Source organism: Vulpes vulpes, chromosome 3, assembly GCF_048418805.1.
Source record: "Vulpes vulpes isolate BD-2025 chromosome 3, VulVul3, whole genome shotgun sequence".
Taxonomy (NCBI): domain Eukaryota; kingdom Metazoa; phylum Chordata; class Mammalia; order Carnivora; family Canidae; genus Vulpes; species Vulpes vulpes.
In genome coordinates, this window is record NC_132782.1 from 74,874,290 (window position 1) to 74,897,468 (window position 23,179).

The window sequence follows — 23,179 nt, forward strand, 5'->3', positions numbered from 1 at the left end:
TTTTGAAGTTTATTTATTCATGGGAGACATAGAGAGGCAAAGTCATACGCAAAGAGAGGAGAAGCAGCCTCCCTGCAGAGAGCCTAATGCAGGACTTGATCCCAGGACCTGGGATCACACCCTGAGCCGAAGGCAGACACTCCACCACCAAGCCACCCAAGTATTCCTCTATTGACATTTCTAGTGAGAAATCCTTAAGAAGTCATTTATTATTATGTGTAACCTTATGTATATTTTTTCTTAAAAGAAGGCAATAACAAAAAAAAAAAAAAAAAAAAAAAAAAAAAAAGAAGGCAAGAACACCTGGTTGGATGGACCAGATGAACTAATATATGTGAAAAGATATTGTCTTGCCCTTCTAGAGAGAAATAAGTCGTAACTAATGGTTTTTGAATGAGTATTCCTCTGGTTCGTCTACTCCAAGAACCAGTATTTTTATGTAATCAATATACTTGAGGTTCACTCCTTAAATTGCAACATTTTTTTTTAAATTTTTTATTTATTTATGATAGTCACAGAGAGAGAGAGAGAGGCAGAGACACAGGCGGAGGGAGAAGCAGGCTCCATGCGCCGGGAGCCTGATGTGGGACTCGATCCCGGGTCTCCAGGATCGCGCCCTGGGCCAAAGGCAGGCGCCAAACCGCTGCGCCACCCAGGGATCCCTAAATTGCAACATTTTGAAGAGGACAAAGGACATGAAAATAAATTCATCCTAGAATAACATCGTTTACTGTACAACTAAGATAAGCATAATTATTTATGACCCTAAATGTTATTTAATAAGCCTCTAATTTTATAATTCCTTTATATTATGAAGAACTGGTGAAAATCCTTGGCCAACTGTGATCTGGTTCAGCCCAGACACTTCTTTTCTAGGATTATCCAAGTTTTGCTGAAACTCTTCTGAAAATCCCATTGTTTTCACTTGTCACCTGTGTCATCACACTGCCTTGTATTGGAGCCCTTAAGACTCTTTGTAGATATGTTGTTTTTGTTGTTGTTGTTTTTGGTTGCAAAATAAACTCTGACCAAAGCCTTTACCAGTAATAATTAACCATTACTTCTATTACCAATTTTAATTAAAACCATCTGTTTGCTATAAGGAAATTTAAAAGTAGAACAACATAATAGAAAAGTAGATTTCTCTGCATCACATTTTAAAGTTCATCACTATGACCCTCAGTCTCCTCCAAGACTCTTATGATGATCCTAGGACTTGTTTGATGAAAATGCAAAAGCTGCTTAAAAAAAAAATCACACAAAAACAAATACTGCCATATCCTGTCACATTGTTTCTCAAATGAAGGTATAGAAAATTTAGGTAGTATAGCAAATGAATATTTTTAACTTAGAAGTTATATACATTTTGATAAATAAATGTTTATATGACAAATATAACTGACATATAAAACTCATAATTCCCCAAATACTATTTCCTAGGACAAGGTTAAAAATGTTAATTCCCTTTAAGCAAATATATTAATACTGAGTATGATAAAAACTGTAAAGGAAACACACAAATGACTGAGTTTGAGAAATACTTTTATGTTTATTTCAAGTTTATTTGAGTCATTACACTGCATCACTGCCTTAAAGCTTACATAATTTTTAAAAACTTTGTATCATAAAAGTTACATGTGAATAATTACAGATTATTGCCTACAAGGTTTCTAGGCATTAAAAAAAAGTTTGATTTCAGATTTGGAACATGATTCTTAATATAATCTTACTTATAAAATAAATTATTTTCACTATTTATATCCTCTCCTGGGAATATGCTACTAATTTAAGACCTAAATTTATTTTAGTTTCAATGCATTAAAAGTTTTTATAAGCTTTTTTTTCCTCTGTGAATAATGATATTGAATTGGATAAAAAGATCTGACCTAGTTTTCATACATTTATATATTCATATGATTTTTCCACCATAAGTTATGTGCTGCTGCTGGGTAAGTGAAGGACTGGGACCTAAGGGTTTCTCACATTTACTGTATTCACATAATTTCTCCCGAGTATGGATTTTCCTATGTTGATTAAGGTGTGCACTCTGGCTAAAGGCTTTGTCACATTCATTACATTTATAAGGTTTTTCTCCTGTATGAGTTCTCTCATGCTGGTTAAGATGTGTCCTTTGGCTGAAGGCTTTCCCACAAAAACTACATTCATATGGTTTCTCTCCGGTATGAAGTCGATGATGTTCAGTAAGGGATGTGATACGGCTAAAGGCTTTACCACATTGATTACATTTATACGGCTTCTCTCCAGTATGAATTCTCAGATGTTGAGTAAAGGATGAATGTTGACGAAAGGCTTTTCCACATTCATTGCATACAAAAGGTTTTTCTCCTGTGTGAATTCTCTGATGTTGAATAAGATGTATCCTCTGGCTGAATCTTTTCCCACATTCATCACACTTATAGGGTTTCTCTCCTGTAAGGACTATCTGAGGTTGAGTAAGAGATGAGTTGTGGTTGAAGACCTTCCCACATTCACTGAGTTTCTCTTCAGTATGAATATGATTAGTAAGAAGAATATGTTGATTGAAGATTTTTCGACACTCATATGCATAAGGATTCTTTCTTACATAGTTCCCCTGATAGTAAATCAAGTCTGAATTATGTTTGATGCAATTTCCTTGTGTGTCCAAACTAAGGGGTATTTTAATTGAAGGAATTCTCTGATGCATAATAAGGTTTGAGTTCACGTTATAGTTTTCTCCAAATCTATCACAGTCAAGGTTTCTCTCCTGTGTGATCTTTTTGTGGGTCAAAGATACTTGTGCTAAATGTCCCTGCTGGATTTCTTGGTTAAACTCTAACTGGTAATCAAAATTCCAGAGTCTTCCTAAGATGGAGTACCAGAAACTGTCTCCTGTTAGTCTCTCCATTACCATATCATGATTTTGATTTTCATCAGAAATATTCCGGTTTGGGGTTGATTTTTTGATTTCAGGTCTATTCTCCCCATCTAAAAGAAATTCAGAACATACAAGTACTTTGCCACCTTCTCTGTTTTGAAAAAGAAATTGTTGCACAATGAATTACCAAGTGAAACTTATAGTAATGCAGACAAATCACATGTGGTGTAAGTTTTAAAATATGGCCATGTAACAAGGGAGAAGACTATAAAAGGATGACAAACATGTATGGTAGTTATAAGAGGACATCCAAGAGTATCCATGGATGAAAGGAAATAGAAGAATAATAAATACCAGAGAAAGGTCTGCGGTTAGAGGTGGGAGATACTAGAGGAAAGATTGTACAGGTTCGAGGGCATCACCCTATAAATCTCATCTGTGGGTTATTCTATTTTAGTGCCAGCTACTTGTATTTCTTATTTTTAATCTTTTGTTTAAAATTATAAAATGGGGACACCTGGGTGGGTCAGCAGTTGATCATCTGCCTTCAGCTCAGGGCAGGATTCGAGGTTCTGGGATTGACTCTCAACATTGGGCTCCTGCAGGGAGCCTGCTTCTCCCTCTGCCTATGTCTCTGCCTCCACCTGTGTGTATCTCATGAATAAATAAAATCTTAAAAAAATAAAATGATAAAATGAATATTTGCTTATAATAACATATTCAAATAAGGTGGATATGCATAAAGGAAGAATTTCACCCCCTTAGAGGTCATTATTGGTAATAGTTTGGAGCCTATCAGATTTTTTTCCTGTTCATACAAATATAAATGTAAATCATATTTTGAACAAGCATGAATTGTGATAAAAACAAAATTTCATTTCAGTCTCCCACCATTTCTTTAAACTTAATTTGGGGAGGGCATTATTATTCTGCTTCTGGATGAAGATTTGGGCAGGTTTCATGGTTCCCCCTAATTCTTAGATAACAGATATTCTTACTGTTACAATAAGTTACAAATACAGTCTATTCGGTAATTAAAATGTTGTCACCTGTTTGGTAATTAAAACTCCAAAATTAATCCCCTTTCCTTCCCCTGGGCTGTTAGAATCATTTTTTCCTCTTTCCCCACCACCTATCACTTTCCCCACTCTATTCTCTCCCTGCTATTTTTTTTACTTGACTATGCTCTCACTTCTTTCCCCATTTTATCTATTTCCCTGCCCATGTCTTCCTTCACTCACTAATCGTTATTCTTTTGTTGTTGTTGTTGTTTAGGTGGGGAGGAGCAGAGGGAGAAAAAGAGAATTTTAAGGAGGCTCCACACCCAGCACAGAGCCTGATGCTGGGCTTGATTTCATGACCCTGAGATCATGACCTGAGCCAAAATCAATAGTTAGGCACTTAACTGGCTGAGCCACCCAGGTGCCCCTGTTTAGTTCCCTTCTAACAAGAGATGGAGGATAGAAGCTGTGTGGAGGGAAGGATTAAGGGACAGGCCAATTTTTGTAGGATTGGGTGGCTTCACATTCTACCCTGGCAGAAAGTTAAACAGGACTCACTTTGGAAACTTTTATGACTTTTGGGAGGCCCTAGCTGGACCTCTTTTTCTCCTCTCATTTTCCATAATCTAGATAGATAAAATTCTACTTCAGACAGTCCCTTGGGAACAGCCCTATAGCAACAAATCCTACAGGACAAGATCAAAGATCACAGTGGCTGACTAATAAACACTCATGATACCTTGTCTTGACAAACTTGGGTAGTCCAGATGATCCTAATTCAACAGTTTCTCTTGGCTCACCTACAAAAGCTATTTCATCAGTCATCTGTTCTTAACCCTTGGACTGCTTGAGCTTTCTCAAATGTAGGTCATGCACTAGTCTTGGTCTTCCAATCATAGATAATGTATATAAAAGCTGAAGGAATGTTGCCCTTGAGGCTTGCACATATGATTATCATCCTAATTAGGACACTTGACAGCAAAAAGAAGCACCATTAATAATTATGCCAAGCATTGTCCTGGGAAAATAAAGTGGAATTACACCATAATATTGTTTTGTATTTTGTGTTGGTTTTTTTGTTTGTTTGGTTTGGTTTGGTTTTGGTTTGTTTTTAAGAAAGAGTGAGTGGGGGACAGGCAGAGAGAGAATCCACACCCACTGGATGATGTAGGGCATGATCTCACAACCCTGAAATCATGACCTGAGCTAAAATCAAGAGTCCAGAGCTTAACAGAGCCACCCAGGTGCCTCTGCATTTTGTTTTTACATTACTGCATATCATGAACACATTTCCATGTCAGACCTTACATTGCTTACCTACTTGGGAAGAAAGTGTTTTCAGACATGGGAGCAGAAGATCTTCCCCTGCCTACACTGTGAGAATGACAATGCATTCTCTTTTGTGTCCTAGTTCTAAATTAAGTAAGTGTAATATCATATTTACAGCTACAGACTAAGTCTCTTTAGTTTATTAGGCTTTCATTATTCTTTCATTATTCTTTATGTAGGGTTCTACATAAAGAAAAATATGAGATTTGCATAGACTACTGCAGTCTCAATGTGGTTACTATTTGTCTCCACCGATTCCATATTCCCTGAATCAACTCTTGGGGTTATGAACCTTCAATAAAATTAGATTTCTAGGATACCTAGACTTCTGACCTGCTTTGCATCTAAGAAGGGATACCTTCTAGATAGGATCTTAGTATAAGCGTTTTGTGATGCCACTGGGCAACTTGAACATCATGAAGGGCCTTTTGAACTACTCCAAACCTCACCTAGTAGACAACTTACCCTACTTAGCCTCATTCAATGCCTTTTGAACTGAATTATTTAGAAGCAGGAAGGAAGGAAACAAGAAAGAAAAGAGGAAGGGAGAAAAGGATGGGAGACAGGAGGGAGAAAAGAGAAGAATTAGGGAGGGCAGCCCCAGTAACACAGCAGTTTAGTAGCACCTGCAGCCCAGGGTGTGATCCTGGAGACCCAGGATCGAGTCTCATGTCAGGTTCCCTGCATGGAGCCTGCTTCTCCCTCTGCCTGTGTCTCTGCTTTTCTCTCTCTCTCTCTCTCTGTGTGTCTATCTCTATGAATAAATAAATAAAATCTTAAAAAAAGAATTAGGGAGAAAGGGGAAGGAGGAAAACATTTTAAAGTTTATCCTTTCTATGTGCAAAGCACTATAGTATTTCTAGTTCTCTTTTGTTAATTAAAAAAAAGTGCCATGATTTATAGTGGGTTATAATATTAATTTAGTGGGTAGAAAATAAATTAAAAGCTGGAAAAAAACAAAATAGGCTAAAAACAATTACAAACTATCACAGTATCAGTAAGGATAAACATTGGTAAAATTTTTTAAGATTTTACTTATTTGAGAGAGAGAGAGAGAGAGAGAGAGAGAGAGAACAAGCAATGGTGAAGGCAGAGGAAGAGAGAGAGAGGCAGACTCCCCACTAAGCAAGAAGCCTCACCCGGGGCTCAACCTCAGGACCTGAGCTGAAGGCAGACACTCAACTGAATGAGCCACCCAGGTGCCCCTATTTGAGATAATCCTTTGTCTCACTTTTATAGATTGTATATATATCTTATGGGTTGCAATAAAAATGCATTTCTTAAAAAAATAATAATAATAAAAAATAAAAATGCATTTCTTAATGAAAGTGGTGGTTATAAATAAATAAAAACTATTGTTTTAGCAGAGGTAAGTTTTTTCTCTAAAGTGTCATATAGTAAATATTTAAGGTTTTGCAGGTCATATGGACTTATTGTTTACTCAACTCCACTGTTATAGTGTGAAAACAGCCACACACAATACAAGTGGCAGAGTAAGTGTGGCTGGATTCCCTTAAAATTGTTTACAAAAACATGTGACTCTAAACAATGTTTTGTTCATCCAAAGAGTCTACAACACCTAATAGAGTTATCTGGAAAGGTAGCCCCCTTTGATAATCTAAGACATCTTTATGTTCGTCTTACACTAGCAATGTATGAGAGTGCTTTTTCCCCTATAGACTTACCAACAGTGTGTGCAGACAAATTTTTGGACTTTTGCTAAACTGATAGGTGAGAAAAGATAATCTGGTGTAGTTTTGGTTTGTGTTTCTCTTACTGTGAGACTGAATATTTTTTCCTACATTAAACATATTTGTATTCCTTTATCTAGGAACTCTTCATATATGTGTACACTTCTATTAGGCTGTTGGACTCTTACTGATTTACAGCAGCCTTTTATTAATAAGAGCTTAGCCCTTTGATATAAGTTGCAAATATTTCCCTTCCTTGTCTCCTTGTCATTTGCCTTTTTAATCTTATTATTCTATACCATGCAGAGTTTGGGGATTTGTATCTGTTGAATATAGAAATCTTCTGTTTTATGACTTTCAGATTTTGAATCATAGTCCGAAATGACTTCCCCATTTCAAGGTTATAAAAGATTTCTCCTACGTCTCTTATGGTTTCATATTTTAAATTTAAAGTCTCTGATTCTGGGAAGACTGGGTGGCTCAGTGGTTTAGTGCCGCCTTCAGGCCAGGGCCTGATCCTGGGATGGAGTCCCATGTCAGGCTCCCTGCATGGAGCCTGCTTCTCCCTCTGCCTGTGTCTCTGCTTCTGTGTGTGTGTGTGTGTGTGTGTTTGTGTGTGTGTGTGTCTCATGAATAAATAAATAAAATCTTTTAAAACAATAAAATGAAATAAAGTCTCTGATTCCTTTGGAGTATCTTGGTCTAAAGACTTTATGGTACAGCCACTCTAGAAAACTGTGTGGAGGTTCCTCAAAGAGTTAAAAATAGACCTGCCCTACGACCCAGCAATTGCACTGTTGGGAATTTACCCCAAAGATTCAGATGCAATGAAACGCCGGGACACCTGCACCCCGATGTTTATAGCAGCAATGTCCACAATAGCCAAACTGTGGAAGGAGCCTCGGTGTCCACCGAAAGATGAATGGATAAAGAAGATGTGGTGTATGTATACAATGGAATATTACTCAGCCATGACAAATACCCACCATTTGCTTCAACGTGGATGGAACTGGAGGGTATTATGCTGAGTGAAATAAGTCAATCGGAGAAGGACAAACATTATATGGTCTCATTCATTTGGGGAATATAAGTAATAGTGAAAGGGAATAGAAGGGAAGGGAGAAGAAATGGGTAGGAAATATCAGAAAGGGAGACAGAACATAAAGACTCCTAACTCTGGGAAACGAACTAGGGGTGGTGGAAGGGGAGGAATGCAGGGGGTGGGGGTGAATGGGGTGACAGACACTGAGGGGGGCACTTGACGGGATGAGCACTGGGTGTTATTCTGTATGTTGGCAAACTGAACACCAATAAAAAATAAATTTATTATTAGAAAAAATAAAATAAAGACTTTATTCATGAGAGACACAGAGCGAGAGAGGCAGAGACATAAGCAGAGGGAGAAGCAGGCTCCCTGTGAGGAGCCTGATGTGGGACTCAATCCCAAGACCCTGGGATCATGACCTGAGCCAAAGGCAGACGCTCAACCATTGAGCCACCCAGGTGCCCCTGGAGTATCTTGGTTTAAGGGGTAAGTTATGCATCCAATTTTATCTCTTTTCAGATGGCTACCCACTATTCATTAAAAGGTCTACCTTTCATAATACTACTTGTGATGAGCACAGCATAAAGATGAATCACTATGTTGTGCACCTGAAACTAATGTAACATAGTATGCCAATTATACACAAATTTTTTTAAAAGTCTACTTTTAAATACCAGTTGTCTCAATACTATTTTATTAAGATGTCTATTTTCTCCTTCCTGATTTGAAATAATGCCTTTATCATACACTAAAGTCCTGGGTCTATTTCTGGATTTTCAACTCTGTGCAGTTGGTCTGCCTTGTTCTTAAATTTTTACTATGTATTTCTAGTTGAGATAATCCTTTTTTATTGTTTTTCCTTTCAGATTTTCCAGATTATTTTGGTTTTGGTTTCTCAACATGAACTTTAAAATGAGCTTATCTAGATCCCTCTAAAATCCTGAAGGCACTTTTTATGGGATTACATTATATGTATACTAGGGACACTGATATCTTGGTATGTCCATTTATTCAAGTTTATTTTTGTGTCAGTGTTTTAAAGTTTTCCTCATGCAAGTGTTGCACATCTCTTGTTAAAAGTTGACTTCTTTGTGTTTTATCTTTCTAGTTACTATTAAATGGGTTCTTATCTTCCATCTTATTTTCTGATAGCTGTTTGTGTTTTTATCTTTACTCCACTTCAACAATTATTTACCTGGTTATACAGTTATACTCTGAACTTAGATCCATATAAAGAATCTCACATTCAGTGTCACACTCTCTTGCTTAGTCATTAGACCTGCCCTTGTTCACGTTCTACGGGGATGTAGATCTCATCTAGAGATCATTCTGATCTCATCTAGACCTCCACCACTTTAACTCTTCGGTTGTTTTCTAGTTTCCAGCCCACTTCTTGTCACTTCCTGGAATCTATGTCAAATCACCTGAATTAACAAACTCTCAGTTTTCCTTCTTTAGTTCTAGCCATCTAACAGGCCCTCAGCCTGGACTCTAAAAAGCCTTTCCGGTGCCAAGTAAAACAAGAGAAATGGCATATGCATGGACAATGGAAACCACAAATGCATAGGGTAAAATCTCATTTGGACCCTCAAAACTGCTTGGTAATCTCCTGATTCATCTTTAGTCAGCTTCCATTGACCTTAATAACCTAAAGCAAGTGATCCTCAAGTTCTGTACTTATTCCCCACCATTACTTTACATTCAATAGGCCTTGCCTCCTACTTTACCAAGAAAATAGAAATAACCATGTGAACTCCCCCAAATCTTCCATCAACAAATTTATTTATATACACAATCACCCTAATCTCTTTCCAATCCCATTTCCATCTCTTCTAGAGCCTTGCTCCATATTTTGTATGCATTTTTTACTTATTCCCCTCTATTAACCCCTCCCCTTCAGTATTACAAATAAGCTAAAACCATTCCTGCTTAGAACAAACCTCTTTTGACATTACCTTCTATTCTCCCATATATCCTCTATTGTCTCCCTCATTCTAGCTTCTTGTAAGAACACTGTATATTTACCAGCTCTACCTTTTCACCTGTTCACTGAAAGATGTATAACTGATTGTTCTTCTAGTCACTCCCCTGTTGTTTCTCTTATTAATATATTACTAACCTTCTTGTTGCTAAATACATTGGACATTTTCCAGGTCTTACCTTACTGAGGAAGACGTTTCTAGGTAAATAGGCATCAGTAGATAGATGCCAATAAGGCAAGCAATACCCCAGAGGGCAAGTCAGACTTAGATGAGTCCATCAACAGAAATGTTTTACCACATCCTCATAAGCGGAACCAGTCACTGCATCTCTATGGCTTACAGGATAATGCAAAAATGCAAGCTGTCCCCTTGAAGGAGACTGCCAGACTGCTTATGCCTGACAAGGAGGGTACAAGGAAATGATCTGTTCAAGCACATCTGTGAACCAAGAGCCTTAGGCATCCACAAAGTAAGTTCTGGAAATTTTCTTAAGTTAGCAATTATTTTCTCTAGCTGAGGGTCTGTGGATAGGGACATAATGGAGATAGCATGGGTCCTACAAATAGATATGCCTATGGGGAAAAAATATATACCTGAGGGAAAGAATATCTTTGCCTTCTGCTGAAAGTGCCTATGCTGCAATTCATCTGGGAAGGGAGTTTTTAATTTTCTTCCTTTAGCTTCCTCCTTTCCAGGTTTCAGGGTGTGGAGATTCATACAAATAACATTACCTACTGTTGTTGGGGAAAATGTCATGGGTTCCTGAAAAGACAGTTTAATTATCAGCTTTTACCCATCGTTGGACCAAAATTCAGGCTCATTGAGGCTGAAAGAGGAACAGGTTTACTGCCCAAGATGACCCAGAACACTAAAAGCCAGAAGGGAAGCCAAGTCAAAGCCACCTTGAAAAAGATGCAAAAGTTTGAATAACAGAAAACCAAGTCCAAATGGGAAAACCAGGTGCCAGGGCCAAGAATAAGAGTAGAAACTAGATAGAGATGGGGTAGGTTAGTCTGGATTAATAAACCAAAGTGGAAAATACCTAACTCAGTATCTGGCTACTTGTGAATATAACCAGAAAGAACTTTGTAGTGGTATGTCAACAACAGGGAGCTAAGGTTTGGATATTTTTGGTCAAAAACTCTCAGATTTAATGAATGCTTTAAAGAGAGGGTATAAAGTCAACAGATCCAGGTTATGAAATACTTAATTAAAATGACAGCATGACATTCATAAACAAAAAAATATCCAAAATCTGGGAAGAGAATGTGGGGGAAATATTGAGGCTAGAAATACAGAAATAGGAAAATGTCATCAAAGAGCTACTTTAAAGCAATGTACTACAGAGCAAAACATCAAGCCTTGTACTCCTACAGGAAAATACAAGGGAGGAGAATTAAAAGGGAGGCAAGGCAGTGAAGGAGCAGATAGAGATAAAGGACACAGACTGTAAGAGGCAAGAATTGTGTATTTACAAGCCAGAACAGAAGAGAATTTCAAGAAAGTCAAGTCAACACAATCAAATACAAGATCAGAGGGGACAATCACTTTTTTTTAGCCACTAGATTTGACTGAAGGAAATTAGTGGTAATCTCCAAGAAAATAATTTTAATAGTGCAGATAGGATGGGGTCATATCATAAAGGTAAATCAAAAGAATTAAAATTAAGGCTATAGGTTTTAGACTAGTTTAAAGAGTGTGATATTAAAAGGAAAAAGAATGAAAAGTAGGTCAAAATGGCAGAAGATCTTTGATATGGAAAAGATTTAAAGAATACTGAGGATATATGAATAGAAAAACAGAAAGTGCCATGTGGAGATTTACAACATCAAGGTATTTATGAACATTAAAATTAATGCCTTCAAACTAACTTTTGTTTGTGTGAGTTTTTTAATAAAAAGTATATTTAATATATTTTATTATATTTAATTGGGAAAAATGAGAGGGCCATTTCCATTTTGGGACAAAGCCAAACATAAACTGAATTTTTTAAAAAGCCTCAATATTCTTTAAATCCCAGAGGCATAGACTTGGACAACATTCCAATGAATATTTAAAGAGTGACTGCTTCTCTTCACTGAGCCAATACCCAAAAGCTTGCTTCTCACCTGCATGACTCTCCAGTGGGCTGTCTCTTTCCATCACCCACTGCTCCTCTTGCTCCAACTGAGAGATCACCTCTGGCTTATAAAGTTGATGCCCTATTCATGGAAAAAAAAATGTATGTCACAGAAGTTTGTACTTGGGACAAAAATTTCTCTTAGAACTCATTTCCAGGGATCCCTGGGTGGCACAGCGGTTTAGCGCCTGCCTTTGACCCAGGGCGTGATCCTGGAGACCCGGGATCGAATCCCACATTGGGCTCCCAGTGCATGAAGCCTGCTTCTCCCTCTGCCTGTGTCTCTGCCTCTATCTCTCTCTGTGTGACTATCATAAATAAATTTAAAAAAAAAAAACTCATTTCACACCTTTTTAGTCTTTAGGGCCTCTGGATTTGGAAAGGGGAAATTTCAGAGGCAGCAAAATAAAGCTACCCATCTCACACTCAATAAAATCAAGGTCTTTTACCTGAGAAGACACAGCAGGAAAGAGATCCTCTGTCTCCAACACTGCTTAGCATTCTATCCTGGCCTGAACCATATTCACAAAAGATTTGGAAATTTTCAGTAATTAAGGAAATAAGCCCATTTAGCATGGTTTCTAGTTTTACAGGGACAACATCCTTACCCAGTGCTACCAGATTCCTATAGTTCTCTAGCATCACGTCTCGGTAAAGGTTCTTCTGAGCAGGATACAGCTGGTCCCACTCCTCTCTGGTGAAGTTCACAGCCACATCCTGGAATGTCAGGGATTCCTGAAAATATCAAGTACATCCCTGCTTAGCCAGAAACCATTTTTTTGTCCCTTAGGCGTAGGGACAAAGGTGTAGCAGTGGAAAAGGTCTGAGTCATTGTAAGCTAAGTAATCTAGGTCAAGATTTTTGAAACAATTAGTATCTATCATCTTTCAAGACAGACAAAAACATGCATGAAACAATGCTTGCTTTTAAGCTTTTTACAGTTTGTTGCAAAGGAAAGGCTCTCATCATCTAAACAATTTTAAAAAATGGGAAATTCATGCTATAAAATTTCAGAAATAGGGGATCCCTGGGTGGCGCAGCGGTTTGGCACCTGCCTTTGGCCCAGGGCGCGATCCTGGAGACCCGGGATCGAATCCCACGTCGGGCTCCTGGTGCATGGAGCCTGCTTATGTCTCTGCCCCCCCCCCCTCTCTCTCTCTGTGTGTGTGTGTGTGTGACTATCATAAATAAATAAAAATTAAAAAAAATTAAAAAAATAAAATTTCAGAAATAAAAGAATACAAGATTTAAAAAAATAAAGAATGCAGGATTGGTTGAAATATGGTAAGGAGGTGTCAGAGTTTGTAGATTTTGTGTATCTTGAACAGATCCTTAACATATTTTTAAACTCTGGACAGAACTGGAGAGAAAGGATATTCCAGTGGGTGAAAGAAAGAAAGAAAGAAAGAAAGAAAGAAAGAAAAGCAAGCAAGCAACAAGGGCAAACATGTTTAGAGTAGAGGACACATTATACATGTGGGGATCAGTAAAATAGTCTACCTTGTGGGGCACCTGGTTGGTTCAGTGGCTGAGGGTTTGCCTTCGGCTCAGGATGTGATCCTCAGGGCCCAGAATCAAGTCCCATAAGGGGTTCCCAACAGGGAGCCTGCTTCTCCCTCTGCCTATGTCTCTGCCCCTTGGTGTCTCTCATGAATAAATAAAATCTTCTAAAAAAATAGACTACCTTGTTACAGGTAGGAAATTCAAATAAAAAAGTGTCACCTTTAAATTTCCTCCACTGTCAATGCTTTTTAACAATCCTTCTGCTTTAAGAGACACAGATATATAAACACAGGCACATAATACACCAAATATATACCTCTCCCTCTTCCCTTACTACTTAATCCCTCCAAAATACCACCAATTTCTGGATATAATAACTCAACTCTTCAGAATGAGTGTGGTGTTACGAGTAAGTTCTTTCCCTCATAAGTTAACAGTCAATATCTAAGGCCAGGACTGGCATTTTATTTAAATTAATTTTCATGCTTTGATAACATATCTTTCGAAAACATATTTCACTTAAGTGACATAGGCAATTTAGAGATGAATCACCAAGGCTGGAAGAAATTATTTATCCAAGGACATACAACTAATTAATTAGCAGGAACTGGATTTTATCTTCCATCTTATCCTAAAGCTTAGGTTTCCATCATACCACAAAGATGTCTTTTCTGCTTTTATGAATATTTTCCCTCTTGTGAATTTTACTTATAATTTCCATTTCACACTCCCCATGTTTCTTGAGGGTAGCACCAGGGTGAGGAAAACTATGAATTTACAGTCTACTTTCTTTAATATCTGCATTTGTAGTTCCTTTTTGGCTGTTTTAATTAGTATTTTCTCTTTCTTTCTAATGATGCTCTTACACTTAGGTTACTGGTTTCTTCTTATATTTTCTTTTTTACTTCTTTAAAAAAATCTTTACTTAAATTATATTTTAATTAGAATATTAATATGTTAGTTAATATAAAGACACACCAAAAAGTATTTAGTAAAAAAAAAAAAAAAAAAATCTCTCCCAGACTTCTTTCCTCTCTATCCAGTACTTACTCCTAATCAGTATTTATAGTTTTTAGTGCATTTCCCCAGAATTCTTTATGCAAATATAAATGTGGGTTCTTACTTCTACCCACTTTTTTTTTAACCTCGAAGATAACATATTATACACATTGTTTTCTAACTTAACAACTTAATGCTGGAAATATTTCCATTTCAGACATATTAGGATATGGCTTCCTTATTATTGTTTTTAAACTAAAAAACTTTTTGATGTAATTTGACTTAAAAGTTGCAGGAAAAAAAAATTCCTTCCTCTCTTCTCCCTTTTTCTTTCTATAATTTTTCTAGACTGTTTAAAAGCAAGTTGCAGGTATGATGCTCCTTTACCTCTAAAAAAATTCAGAAGTAAAAAAAAAAAATTCAGAAGTAAAAAAATTCAGAGGTTTATTCTCTAAAAACAAGGAATTCTCTTACATAACAGCAAAATGATCAAAATCATGAAATTAACATTGATACAGTAGATACAGTGCTGTTATCTAAACTATATATTTATTCAGATTTCACTAAGTGTCCTAATAATGTCCTTTATAAGAAAAAAATTCAAGACCAAGTATTTTATCTTCCATCTTTTCTCTCCTTTAATCTGCAACAGTTACTAAGTCTTTCTTTACATTTTCTAACAGATATTTGGAAAAGTATAGGCTAGTTATTTTGAAAATAAACCTCAGTTTGGACTTCTCTAATATTTCCTTATGAATAGATTCACACAATACTTTTGGTAGGGATAGTATGGAAAGGATACTGGATTCTTCTCAATGAACTGTATCAGGAAACACACATTATTGACTAGTTCCAGGCAATGTTACCTTTGATAATTTGGTTAAGGTGGTATTTACCAGTAATTTCAGCTGGTAAATTACTATTTCATCCTATAATAAGTATCTTCTGGGGAACATATTTTGCAACTGTATAAATATCTTGTTCTTCCTCAAACTTTCACCCAGTAGTTTTAGCATTGATACTTCTTGCCTGAATCAATTTTGATAGTTGCTAAATGGTGCTTTTCTAAATCCATCATTCTTTGTATAAGTTAGCTTTCTACTGTGATGACGAGGTTTCCATTCTTATTCATTCATTAATTTATATCAGGTGGATTTATTTACTTATTTTATTCAGTAAGTTACAATCATTTATTACTGTTACTTATTTTAATGCTCCGATTGTCCTAGATTTAGCCAGTAGGAGCCCTTCAAACTGGTTTTTGTGTCCTTTTGACACATCCCTATCATTCTTTGAGCACTTTACTTTTGGGGACAGAAAAAATGTTCTTTCAAGGTATATTTTGTGTTTTTCTGCCTCATGGCTGGAACTAGTCATTTCTCCAAGAATCAGTAGTTTCTTCTAATGGTCAAATACTGAGTAGCTCTACTTCTAACTAGAGGATATGCAGAGTTGCAGTGTCTTATGTTCTGTTGGTCAAATACTGAGTGTTTTGTCTAGTTCCTTTTAATGGAGAATGGCATTTAAAAACTAAGATGCAGGCATTAGTTGTGTTCAACACTAATTGGATTATCGCTTCTAGCACCTTTCAGTGGTTGTTGAAAAAAAATGGGAAACAGAAGTATGTATGTAATGATGTATGTTTACATGAACACACACACAACTCCATAGCCATTTCTATATAAAGACCCATGAGTTCATACTGATACTTCTAATTCTAATCCAGTGTGGCAGTTCATTTTATCCTCCTCTCTTTTCATGCTAATTCATATCTCTCCACAAAAGAAGTCTAAAATAAGAGTTCAATGTTCACAGTTGCTTTGTTTTTAGCCAATGGGTCAAGTCCAACTATTCAGGTTTAAAGATTAACTCCTTTTCCTGTTTCCTTCAGTTGGCTATTCAGTAAGCGGAAATCCAGTTTGGTTCATTTATTTTGGTTGCACTCAATTTTAGGCCCTCCTTCCTCTCCTCCCCTCACTCAATTTTAGGCCTTCCTCCCTCTCCTCCCCTCACCAACAACCTCCGCCACCCCCATTCCACCTATCTTTTTCACCCATTCTCATTCAAGAGCTGTTGGCAACCAATCTCAGACTCTCAATCTTCTGGTGTTCCTTTTTGCTGAAATGAGCAAATACATATATATGTATGCTTTTATTTCCCTTTCTTTCTTTCTTACACAAAAAGTAGTGCACTGTAGATACTCTTTTGCATTTTGCTTTCCTCACTAAACAGTGTGTCCTGGGAATCAGTTCATGGATATCTTCGTCATTCTTTTTTTTATAGCTGCATGATACTCTATTGTGTGAACATTACACAATTTATTTAACTAGTCTATTAAAGAACATTTTCGCTGTTTTCTACTCTTGCTGTTATAAATAATGCTACAGTGAACTATCTTGTATATATATTATTTTCCAACTGTGAACAAGTCTATCTGAAGAATCAATTTCCCAAAGTAAGATATCTAGTAAAAGAATATCTGTAATTCTGATATATACTGTCAAACTGATTTCTTATAAGGGTTCAATCAATTTACATCCTATTAACAGCCTATTGTTGCATAAAAAACTACCCCAAAATTTAGCAGCTCAAAACCACTACTATTTATTTTGCTCACAAAATCTGAAACACAGGCAGGACTCAGTGGGACTAGCTTAATTTTGTCCCATTTGGCTTCAGCTGGAGTGGCTCAATGTTGGGCTGTCAGATTCATTTTTAAGATGGCTTGCTCATACGGCTGTAAGTTTGTACTGGTTGTCAGAAGGGTGCTCAGCCAGGGGCCTCAGTCTCTCTCCCTATGGGCCTTTGGACAGGCTGCTTTGGCTTCTTCATGGCATGATAGTTGGATCTTGAGTACAAACTTCACAAGAGAACCACTTTTTATGATCCAACCTCAGTGATCACATTACTCACTTCTATACTCAGGCCTGCCCAGATCCAGAGGGAAGAGACAGTCCCTCACCTCTTGATGAAGTTTTTAAATCACATTATAAGAGGAGTCTGTGGGGTGGCAGAAATTATGTATGCCATTTTTTGGAAATTACTATCTGCCATAGTCTACCTTCTAGAATATAAAAATGCAGGGGCACTTGGTTGGCTCAGTTGGTTAAGTATCTGACTCTTGACCTCAACTCACGTCTTGATCTTAGGGTTGTGCATTCAAGCTCTGTGCTGAGTTCCATGCTGGGCATGGAGCTTACTTAAAACAAAAATCACATCCCTCTCAAGTGCAAAAAACACCCATCTTCTTCCCCAAGACCCCCAAATTTCATTCCATTATGGCATCTGCTTGAAGTCCAGGATCTTGTCATCTAAATTAAGTCCACATACAGATCAGAATCTTAAGAGTGCAGTTCCTCAGGTATGGGGCCTTGAATGCCACGACCTATGAAGTAAAGAAGTAGTTATTTGGCCCATCCTCAACCCCTGCCCCCAATATACAATGGTGGGAAAGGCACAGAAATAGTCACTTGAGACACAGCCAATCAACTGAACAGCAGTTCATCGCAATTCTAAAATGCAGCTGCACTGTGCACATGTTGAGAGATGTAAATGAGAAAGTTTTATTTCCAAACCTAGTAACTCTTGGTTTCTTATATGTAAGCATTCTTTTTTCAGCCTATGTTTTTCTTTTACATTTTACTTTAGGTAGTCAGAAGCCTAAAGCAGTTGGGGCTTTCAATTTTCTACCTGAAAATCTTAGATAGATCACTGAGTTCAGTAAGTATATTTTCTATTGTCCTTATTATTAAGGTGATAACATTGCTCAATATTTTTTCTTTGAAAGTCTCCTTTCCCCCAACTTATAGCAACATTTTCTTAACTAGCCTTTAAGCCCTGACAAAGATCCTTTAAGCTTCTAGCTCTCCTTTAAGCTCTTTATGATTTCACTAACAGTCTTTTCCTTTCTATCCTCTATTACTCAACTGGCTCTGTTTCAAAGCCAATGCCATATGTTCCAGATCTCTGTTTTGGCAGTATCCCACTTCCAGGTCCAAAATTGGTAATAGTTATCTACTGATATATAATAAAAACACTCCAACATGTAGGGTACTAAAACAGCAATCATTAGGATAGCTAGGTGCCTCAGTCCATTTAGCATCTGCCTTTGGTTCAGGTCATGATCTCAAGGTTCTGGCTCAATGGGAAGCCTGCTTCTCCCTCTTCCACCCCCCCTGCTGGTGCTTGCTCGCTCTTTCTCTCTCTCGCTCTCTCTCTCTCAAATAAATAAAATTTTTAAAAAATACCCAGCAAGGGCAGCCCAGGTGGCTCAGTGGTTTAGCGCTTCCTTCAGCCCAGGGCATGATCCTGGAGATCTGGGATCAAGTCCCACATCTGGCTCTCTGTATGAAGCCTACTTCTCCCTCTGCCTGTCTCTGCCTGTCTCTGCCTCTCTCTCTCTCTCTCTCTCTCTCTCTCTCTCTCTGTCTCTCATGAATTAAAAAAAAAAATCCCCAGCAATTATCATCTCTTTTATTTACAAATCTGAAATCTGGGCAGGACTCAGTAGAGGCAGCTTGCCTCTGATCTATGTGGCATCAGCTAGGAGCGCTTGACTTTGGATTGAGGAAACCACTTTCAAGATGGCTTACTCACATGACTGGCAAGTTGATGCTGACTTTCAGCTGAGAGCCACTAGAGCTGTGAGCATTAGTTCTTCTCCAGGTGGGCTTCTCCATGGGCTGTTTGGCTTTCTTCATGACAAGGTAGCTGGACTTAGAGCAAGCATCCAAAGAGAATGAGGTCAAAGTCTTACTGCTTTTTAACTTGCCTTGGAAGTCATATAGCTTCACTTCCACTGATCACATGCTTGCCCAGATTCAATGGAGGGAATATAGAACTCAATGTCTCTTGATACAATGAGTATCAAAGACATATTGTAAAAAAAAAAAAAAAAAAAAAGTGTTTCCGATGGGAGATGTTTTGTTCTTTTTTTATAAGATTTTATTTATTTATTCATGAGAGACAGAGAGAGAGACGCAGAGACACAGGAAGAGGGAGGAGAAGCAAGCTCCATGCAGAGAGCCTGATGCGGAACTCAATCCCAGGACTCCAGGATCATGCCCTGAGCCAAAGGCAGACACTCAACCACTGAGCCACACAGGCATCCAGTTTTTGTCATTTTTCTGAAAATTCAATTTCTTACACACTCATGCCAGGAGTGAAGAGAGTGCCAGTTTCTCCAGAAGCTTAGTCAAAAGACTATGTTATTAAGCTTATGGAAAATATCAAACTCATGGTATATATGAAGCTTGATAAAATATCCAACTTTCTCTACTTTTTTTTTTAAAACAATTTTTATTTATGATAGTCACACAGAGAGAGAGAGAGAGAGAGAGAGGCAGAGACACAGGCAGAGGGAGAAGCAGGCTCCATGCACCGGGAACCCGACGTGGGATTCGATCCCGGGTCTCCAGGATCGCGCCCTGGGCCAAAGGCAGGCGCTAAACCGCTGCGCCACCCAGGGATCCCCAAGCTTTCTCTACTTTTAAATTTCCTCTTGTTATGAGCATAGAGGAACATTTTCCTTGCATTTAAGTTCTAATTTTTTTCCTGTAAATTCTCTTTTTATGCTATTTGTCCACATTTTAAGTGGATCCTAATTTCTTACTGACTTAGAGGAGTGTTTTATATATTTCAAAGATTAGCCCACCACTTGACGGGATGAGCACTGGATGTAATTCTGTATGTTGACAAATTGAACACCAATAAAAAATAAACTTATTAAAAAAAAGATTAGCCCACAGTTATCTGACTGGCAAAATATTTTTCTTCATTTGCCAATGTCTTTTTATTTTGCTAATAGTCTTTTGTCATGCAGATTTCTGGATATTTTTTTAAGGAGTGGAACCCATCAGTTTTTTCTTTTATGGCATCTAGATTCCCAGTAATTATAAAGTCTTTCCCCAGTGAAGGTTATAAAGTAATTCTCCCATTTCTTATTGAAGTATAATGGAGATAAATTGTGTTAGTTTCAGGTGTACAACATAATGATTCCACATTTACATACATTGCCAAATGATAACCATATTGTCTATTTATCATCTCTTACCATACGAAGTTACCAAATTTTTTTCTGATGGTCAAAACTTTTAAGATTTACTTTCTTAGCAACTTCCTAATCTGCATACAATATTATTGACTATAGTCCCCCTGCTATACATTACATCCCCATGTCTTAATTCTATTTAATAATTTATTTTTGCAGTTTCTTTTATTTAAATTTTAGGTAGTTAACTGACGGACTTCTTCACTCGGCATAATATCCTCCATTTTTATCCACATAGAAGCAAATGGTGGGTATTCGTCATTTCTAATGGCTGAGTCTATATATTCCATTCCATATATAGACGACATCTTCTTTATCTATTCATCTTTCAATGGACACCAAGACTCCTCCCACAGATTCGATATTGTGGACATTGCTGCTATAAACATTGGGGTGCAGGTGTTTTGGATTTTCACTGCATCTGTATTCTTTGGGGTAAATCCCCAGCAGTGCAATTGCTAGGTCGCAAGGTAGCTCTATTTTTAATTCTTTGAGGAACCTCCACACAGTCTTCCAGAGTGGCTGCATCAGTTCACATTCCCACCAACAGTGCAAGAGGGTTCCCTTTTCTCCACATCCTCTTCAACATTTATTGTTTCCTGTCTTGTTATTTTTACCATTCTCACTGGTATCAGGTGGTATCTCATTGTGGTTTTGATTTGTGTTTCCTTGATGGCAAGTGATGCAGAGCATTTTCTCATGTGCTTGTTGGCCATGTGTATGTCTTCTTTGGTGTTCATGTCTGAACAATGAACATGTCTGTTCAATTTCTGTTCATGTCTTTTGTCCATTTCATGATTGGATTGTTTCTTTACTGTTGAGTTTAATAGGTTCTTTATAGATCTTGGAAACTAGCCCTTTATCTGATAGGTCATTTGCAAATATCTTCTCCCATTCTGTAGGTCGTCTTTTAGTTTCATTGACTGTTTCTTTTGCTGTGCAGAAGCTTTTTATCTTAAGTCCCAATAGTTCATTTTTGCTTTTGTTTCCCTTGCCTTCATAGATGTATCTTGCAAGAAGTTGTTGTGGCCAAGTTCAAAAATGGTGTTGCCTGTGTTCTCCTCTAAGATTTTGATGGATTATTGTCTCACATTTAGATCTCTCATCCATTTTGAGTTTACGTTTGTGTATGCTGTAAGAGAATGGTCCAGTTTCATTCTTCTGCACGTGGCTCAATAGAGAACCCAGAAATGGGCCCTCAACTCTATGGTCAATTAATACTTGACAAAGCAGGAAAGACTATCCACTGGAAAAAGGACAGTCTCTTCAACAAATGGTGCTGGGAAAAATCTTCTGACCATTTCTTAACTGGATTATTTTTTTTTTGAGTGTTGAGTTTGATAAGTTATTTATAGATTTTGAATACTAACCCTTTTCCAGATATGTCACTTGCAAATATCTTCTCCTATTCCGTAGGCTGCCTTTTAGTTTGATGATTGTTTCCTTTGCTGTGCAGAAGGCTTTTTATCTTGAAGTTCCATTACTTCATTTTTTGTGTTTCCCTTTCCTGTGGTGATGTACCCATTAAAAATTTGCTGCAGCTGATGTCACAGAGGGTGCTGCCTGTGTTCTCCCCTAGAATGTTGATGGATTGCTGTCTCACATTTCAGTCTTTCATCCATTTTGAATTTATTTTTGTGCATGGTGTAAGGATATAGTTTAGTCTCATTCTTCTCCATGTGACTGTCCAATTTTCCCAGTACCATTTGTTGAAGAGACTGTCCTTTTTCCACTAGATATTTTTTCCTGCTTTGTCAAAAATTAACTGGCCATATAGTTCTGGGTCCATGTCTGCGTTCTCTATTCTGTTCCATTGATCTGTGTGTTTGTTTTTGTGCCAGCACCACACTATCTTGATGAACACAGCTTTGTAATGCAGCTTAAAGTCCGGGATTCTGATACCTCCTGCTTTGGTTTCTTTTTCAACATTACTTTGGCTATTTAGAGTCTTTTCTGGCTCCATAAAAATCTTAGGATTGTTCTAGGTCTGTGAAAAAAAATGCTTGCAGTATTTTCATCAGGATTGCATTGAAGGAGGGGGAGGGGCAAGATGGCGGAAGAGAAGGGTCCCCAAATCACCTGTCCCCACCAAATTACCTAGATAACCTTCAAATCATCCTGAAAATCTACGAATTCGGCCTGAGATTTAAAGAGAGACCAGCTGGAATGCTACAGTGAGAAGAGTTCGTGCTTCTCTCAAGGTAGGAAGACGGGGGAAAAAGAAATAAAGAAACAAAAGGCATCCAAGGGGGAGGGGCCCCGCGAGGAGCTGGGCTGAGGCCGGGGCGAGTGTCCCCAAGACAGGAGAGCCCCGTCCCGGAGAAGCAGGAGCTGCACCAACCTTCCCGGGCGGAAAGGCACTGGCAGGGAGTTAGAGCAGGACGCCAGGAGGGCGGGGATGCCCTCGGGCTCCCGGGGACACGAACAGGCACCTGCGTGCCCAGGAGAGTGCGCCGAGCTCCCTAAGGGCTGCAGCGTGCATGGCGGGACCCGGAGCAGCTCGGAGGGGCTCGGGCGGTGGCTCCGTGGAGGGGGCTGCGGGGCGGGATCGGAATCCAACAGCGCAGGCCCGGAGCGCAGGCCCGGAGCACAGGGCACCCGGGC

The 23,179-nt window shown here is 38.0% G+C and overlaps 1 protein-coding gene across 3 annotated transcripts in view; it reads right to left on the minus strand.

Annotated features, from left to right (window-relative positions):
* Positions 1 to 479: 479 nt before the first annotated feature.
* Positions 480 to 23,179, minus strand: part of ZNF713 (zinc finger protein 713) — a 52,393-nt gene continuing 29,693 nt past the window's right edge. For 2 of the 3 annotated variants that reach the window (XM_072752745.1, XM_072752747.1), the window contains 3 exons: positions 12,633 to 12,759; positions 12,014 to 12,106; positions 480 to 2,967 (listed from right to left, as the gene is read on the minus strand). In XM_072752745.1, the coding sequence (XP_072608846.1) occupies positions 1,910 to 2,967; positions 12,014 to 12,106; positions 12,633 to 12,759 (1,278 nt within the window). In that variant the 3' untranslated portion in view covers positions 480 to 1,909. Of the gene's footprint in view, positions 2,968 to 12,013; positions 12,107 to 12,632; positions 12,760 to 19,122; positions 19,247 to 23,179 lie in introns of those variants that run through there. The other variant, XM_072752746.1, reaches the window with a different exon arrangement.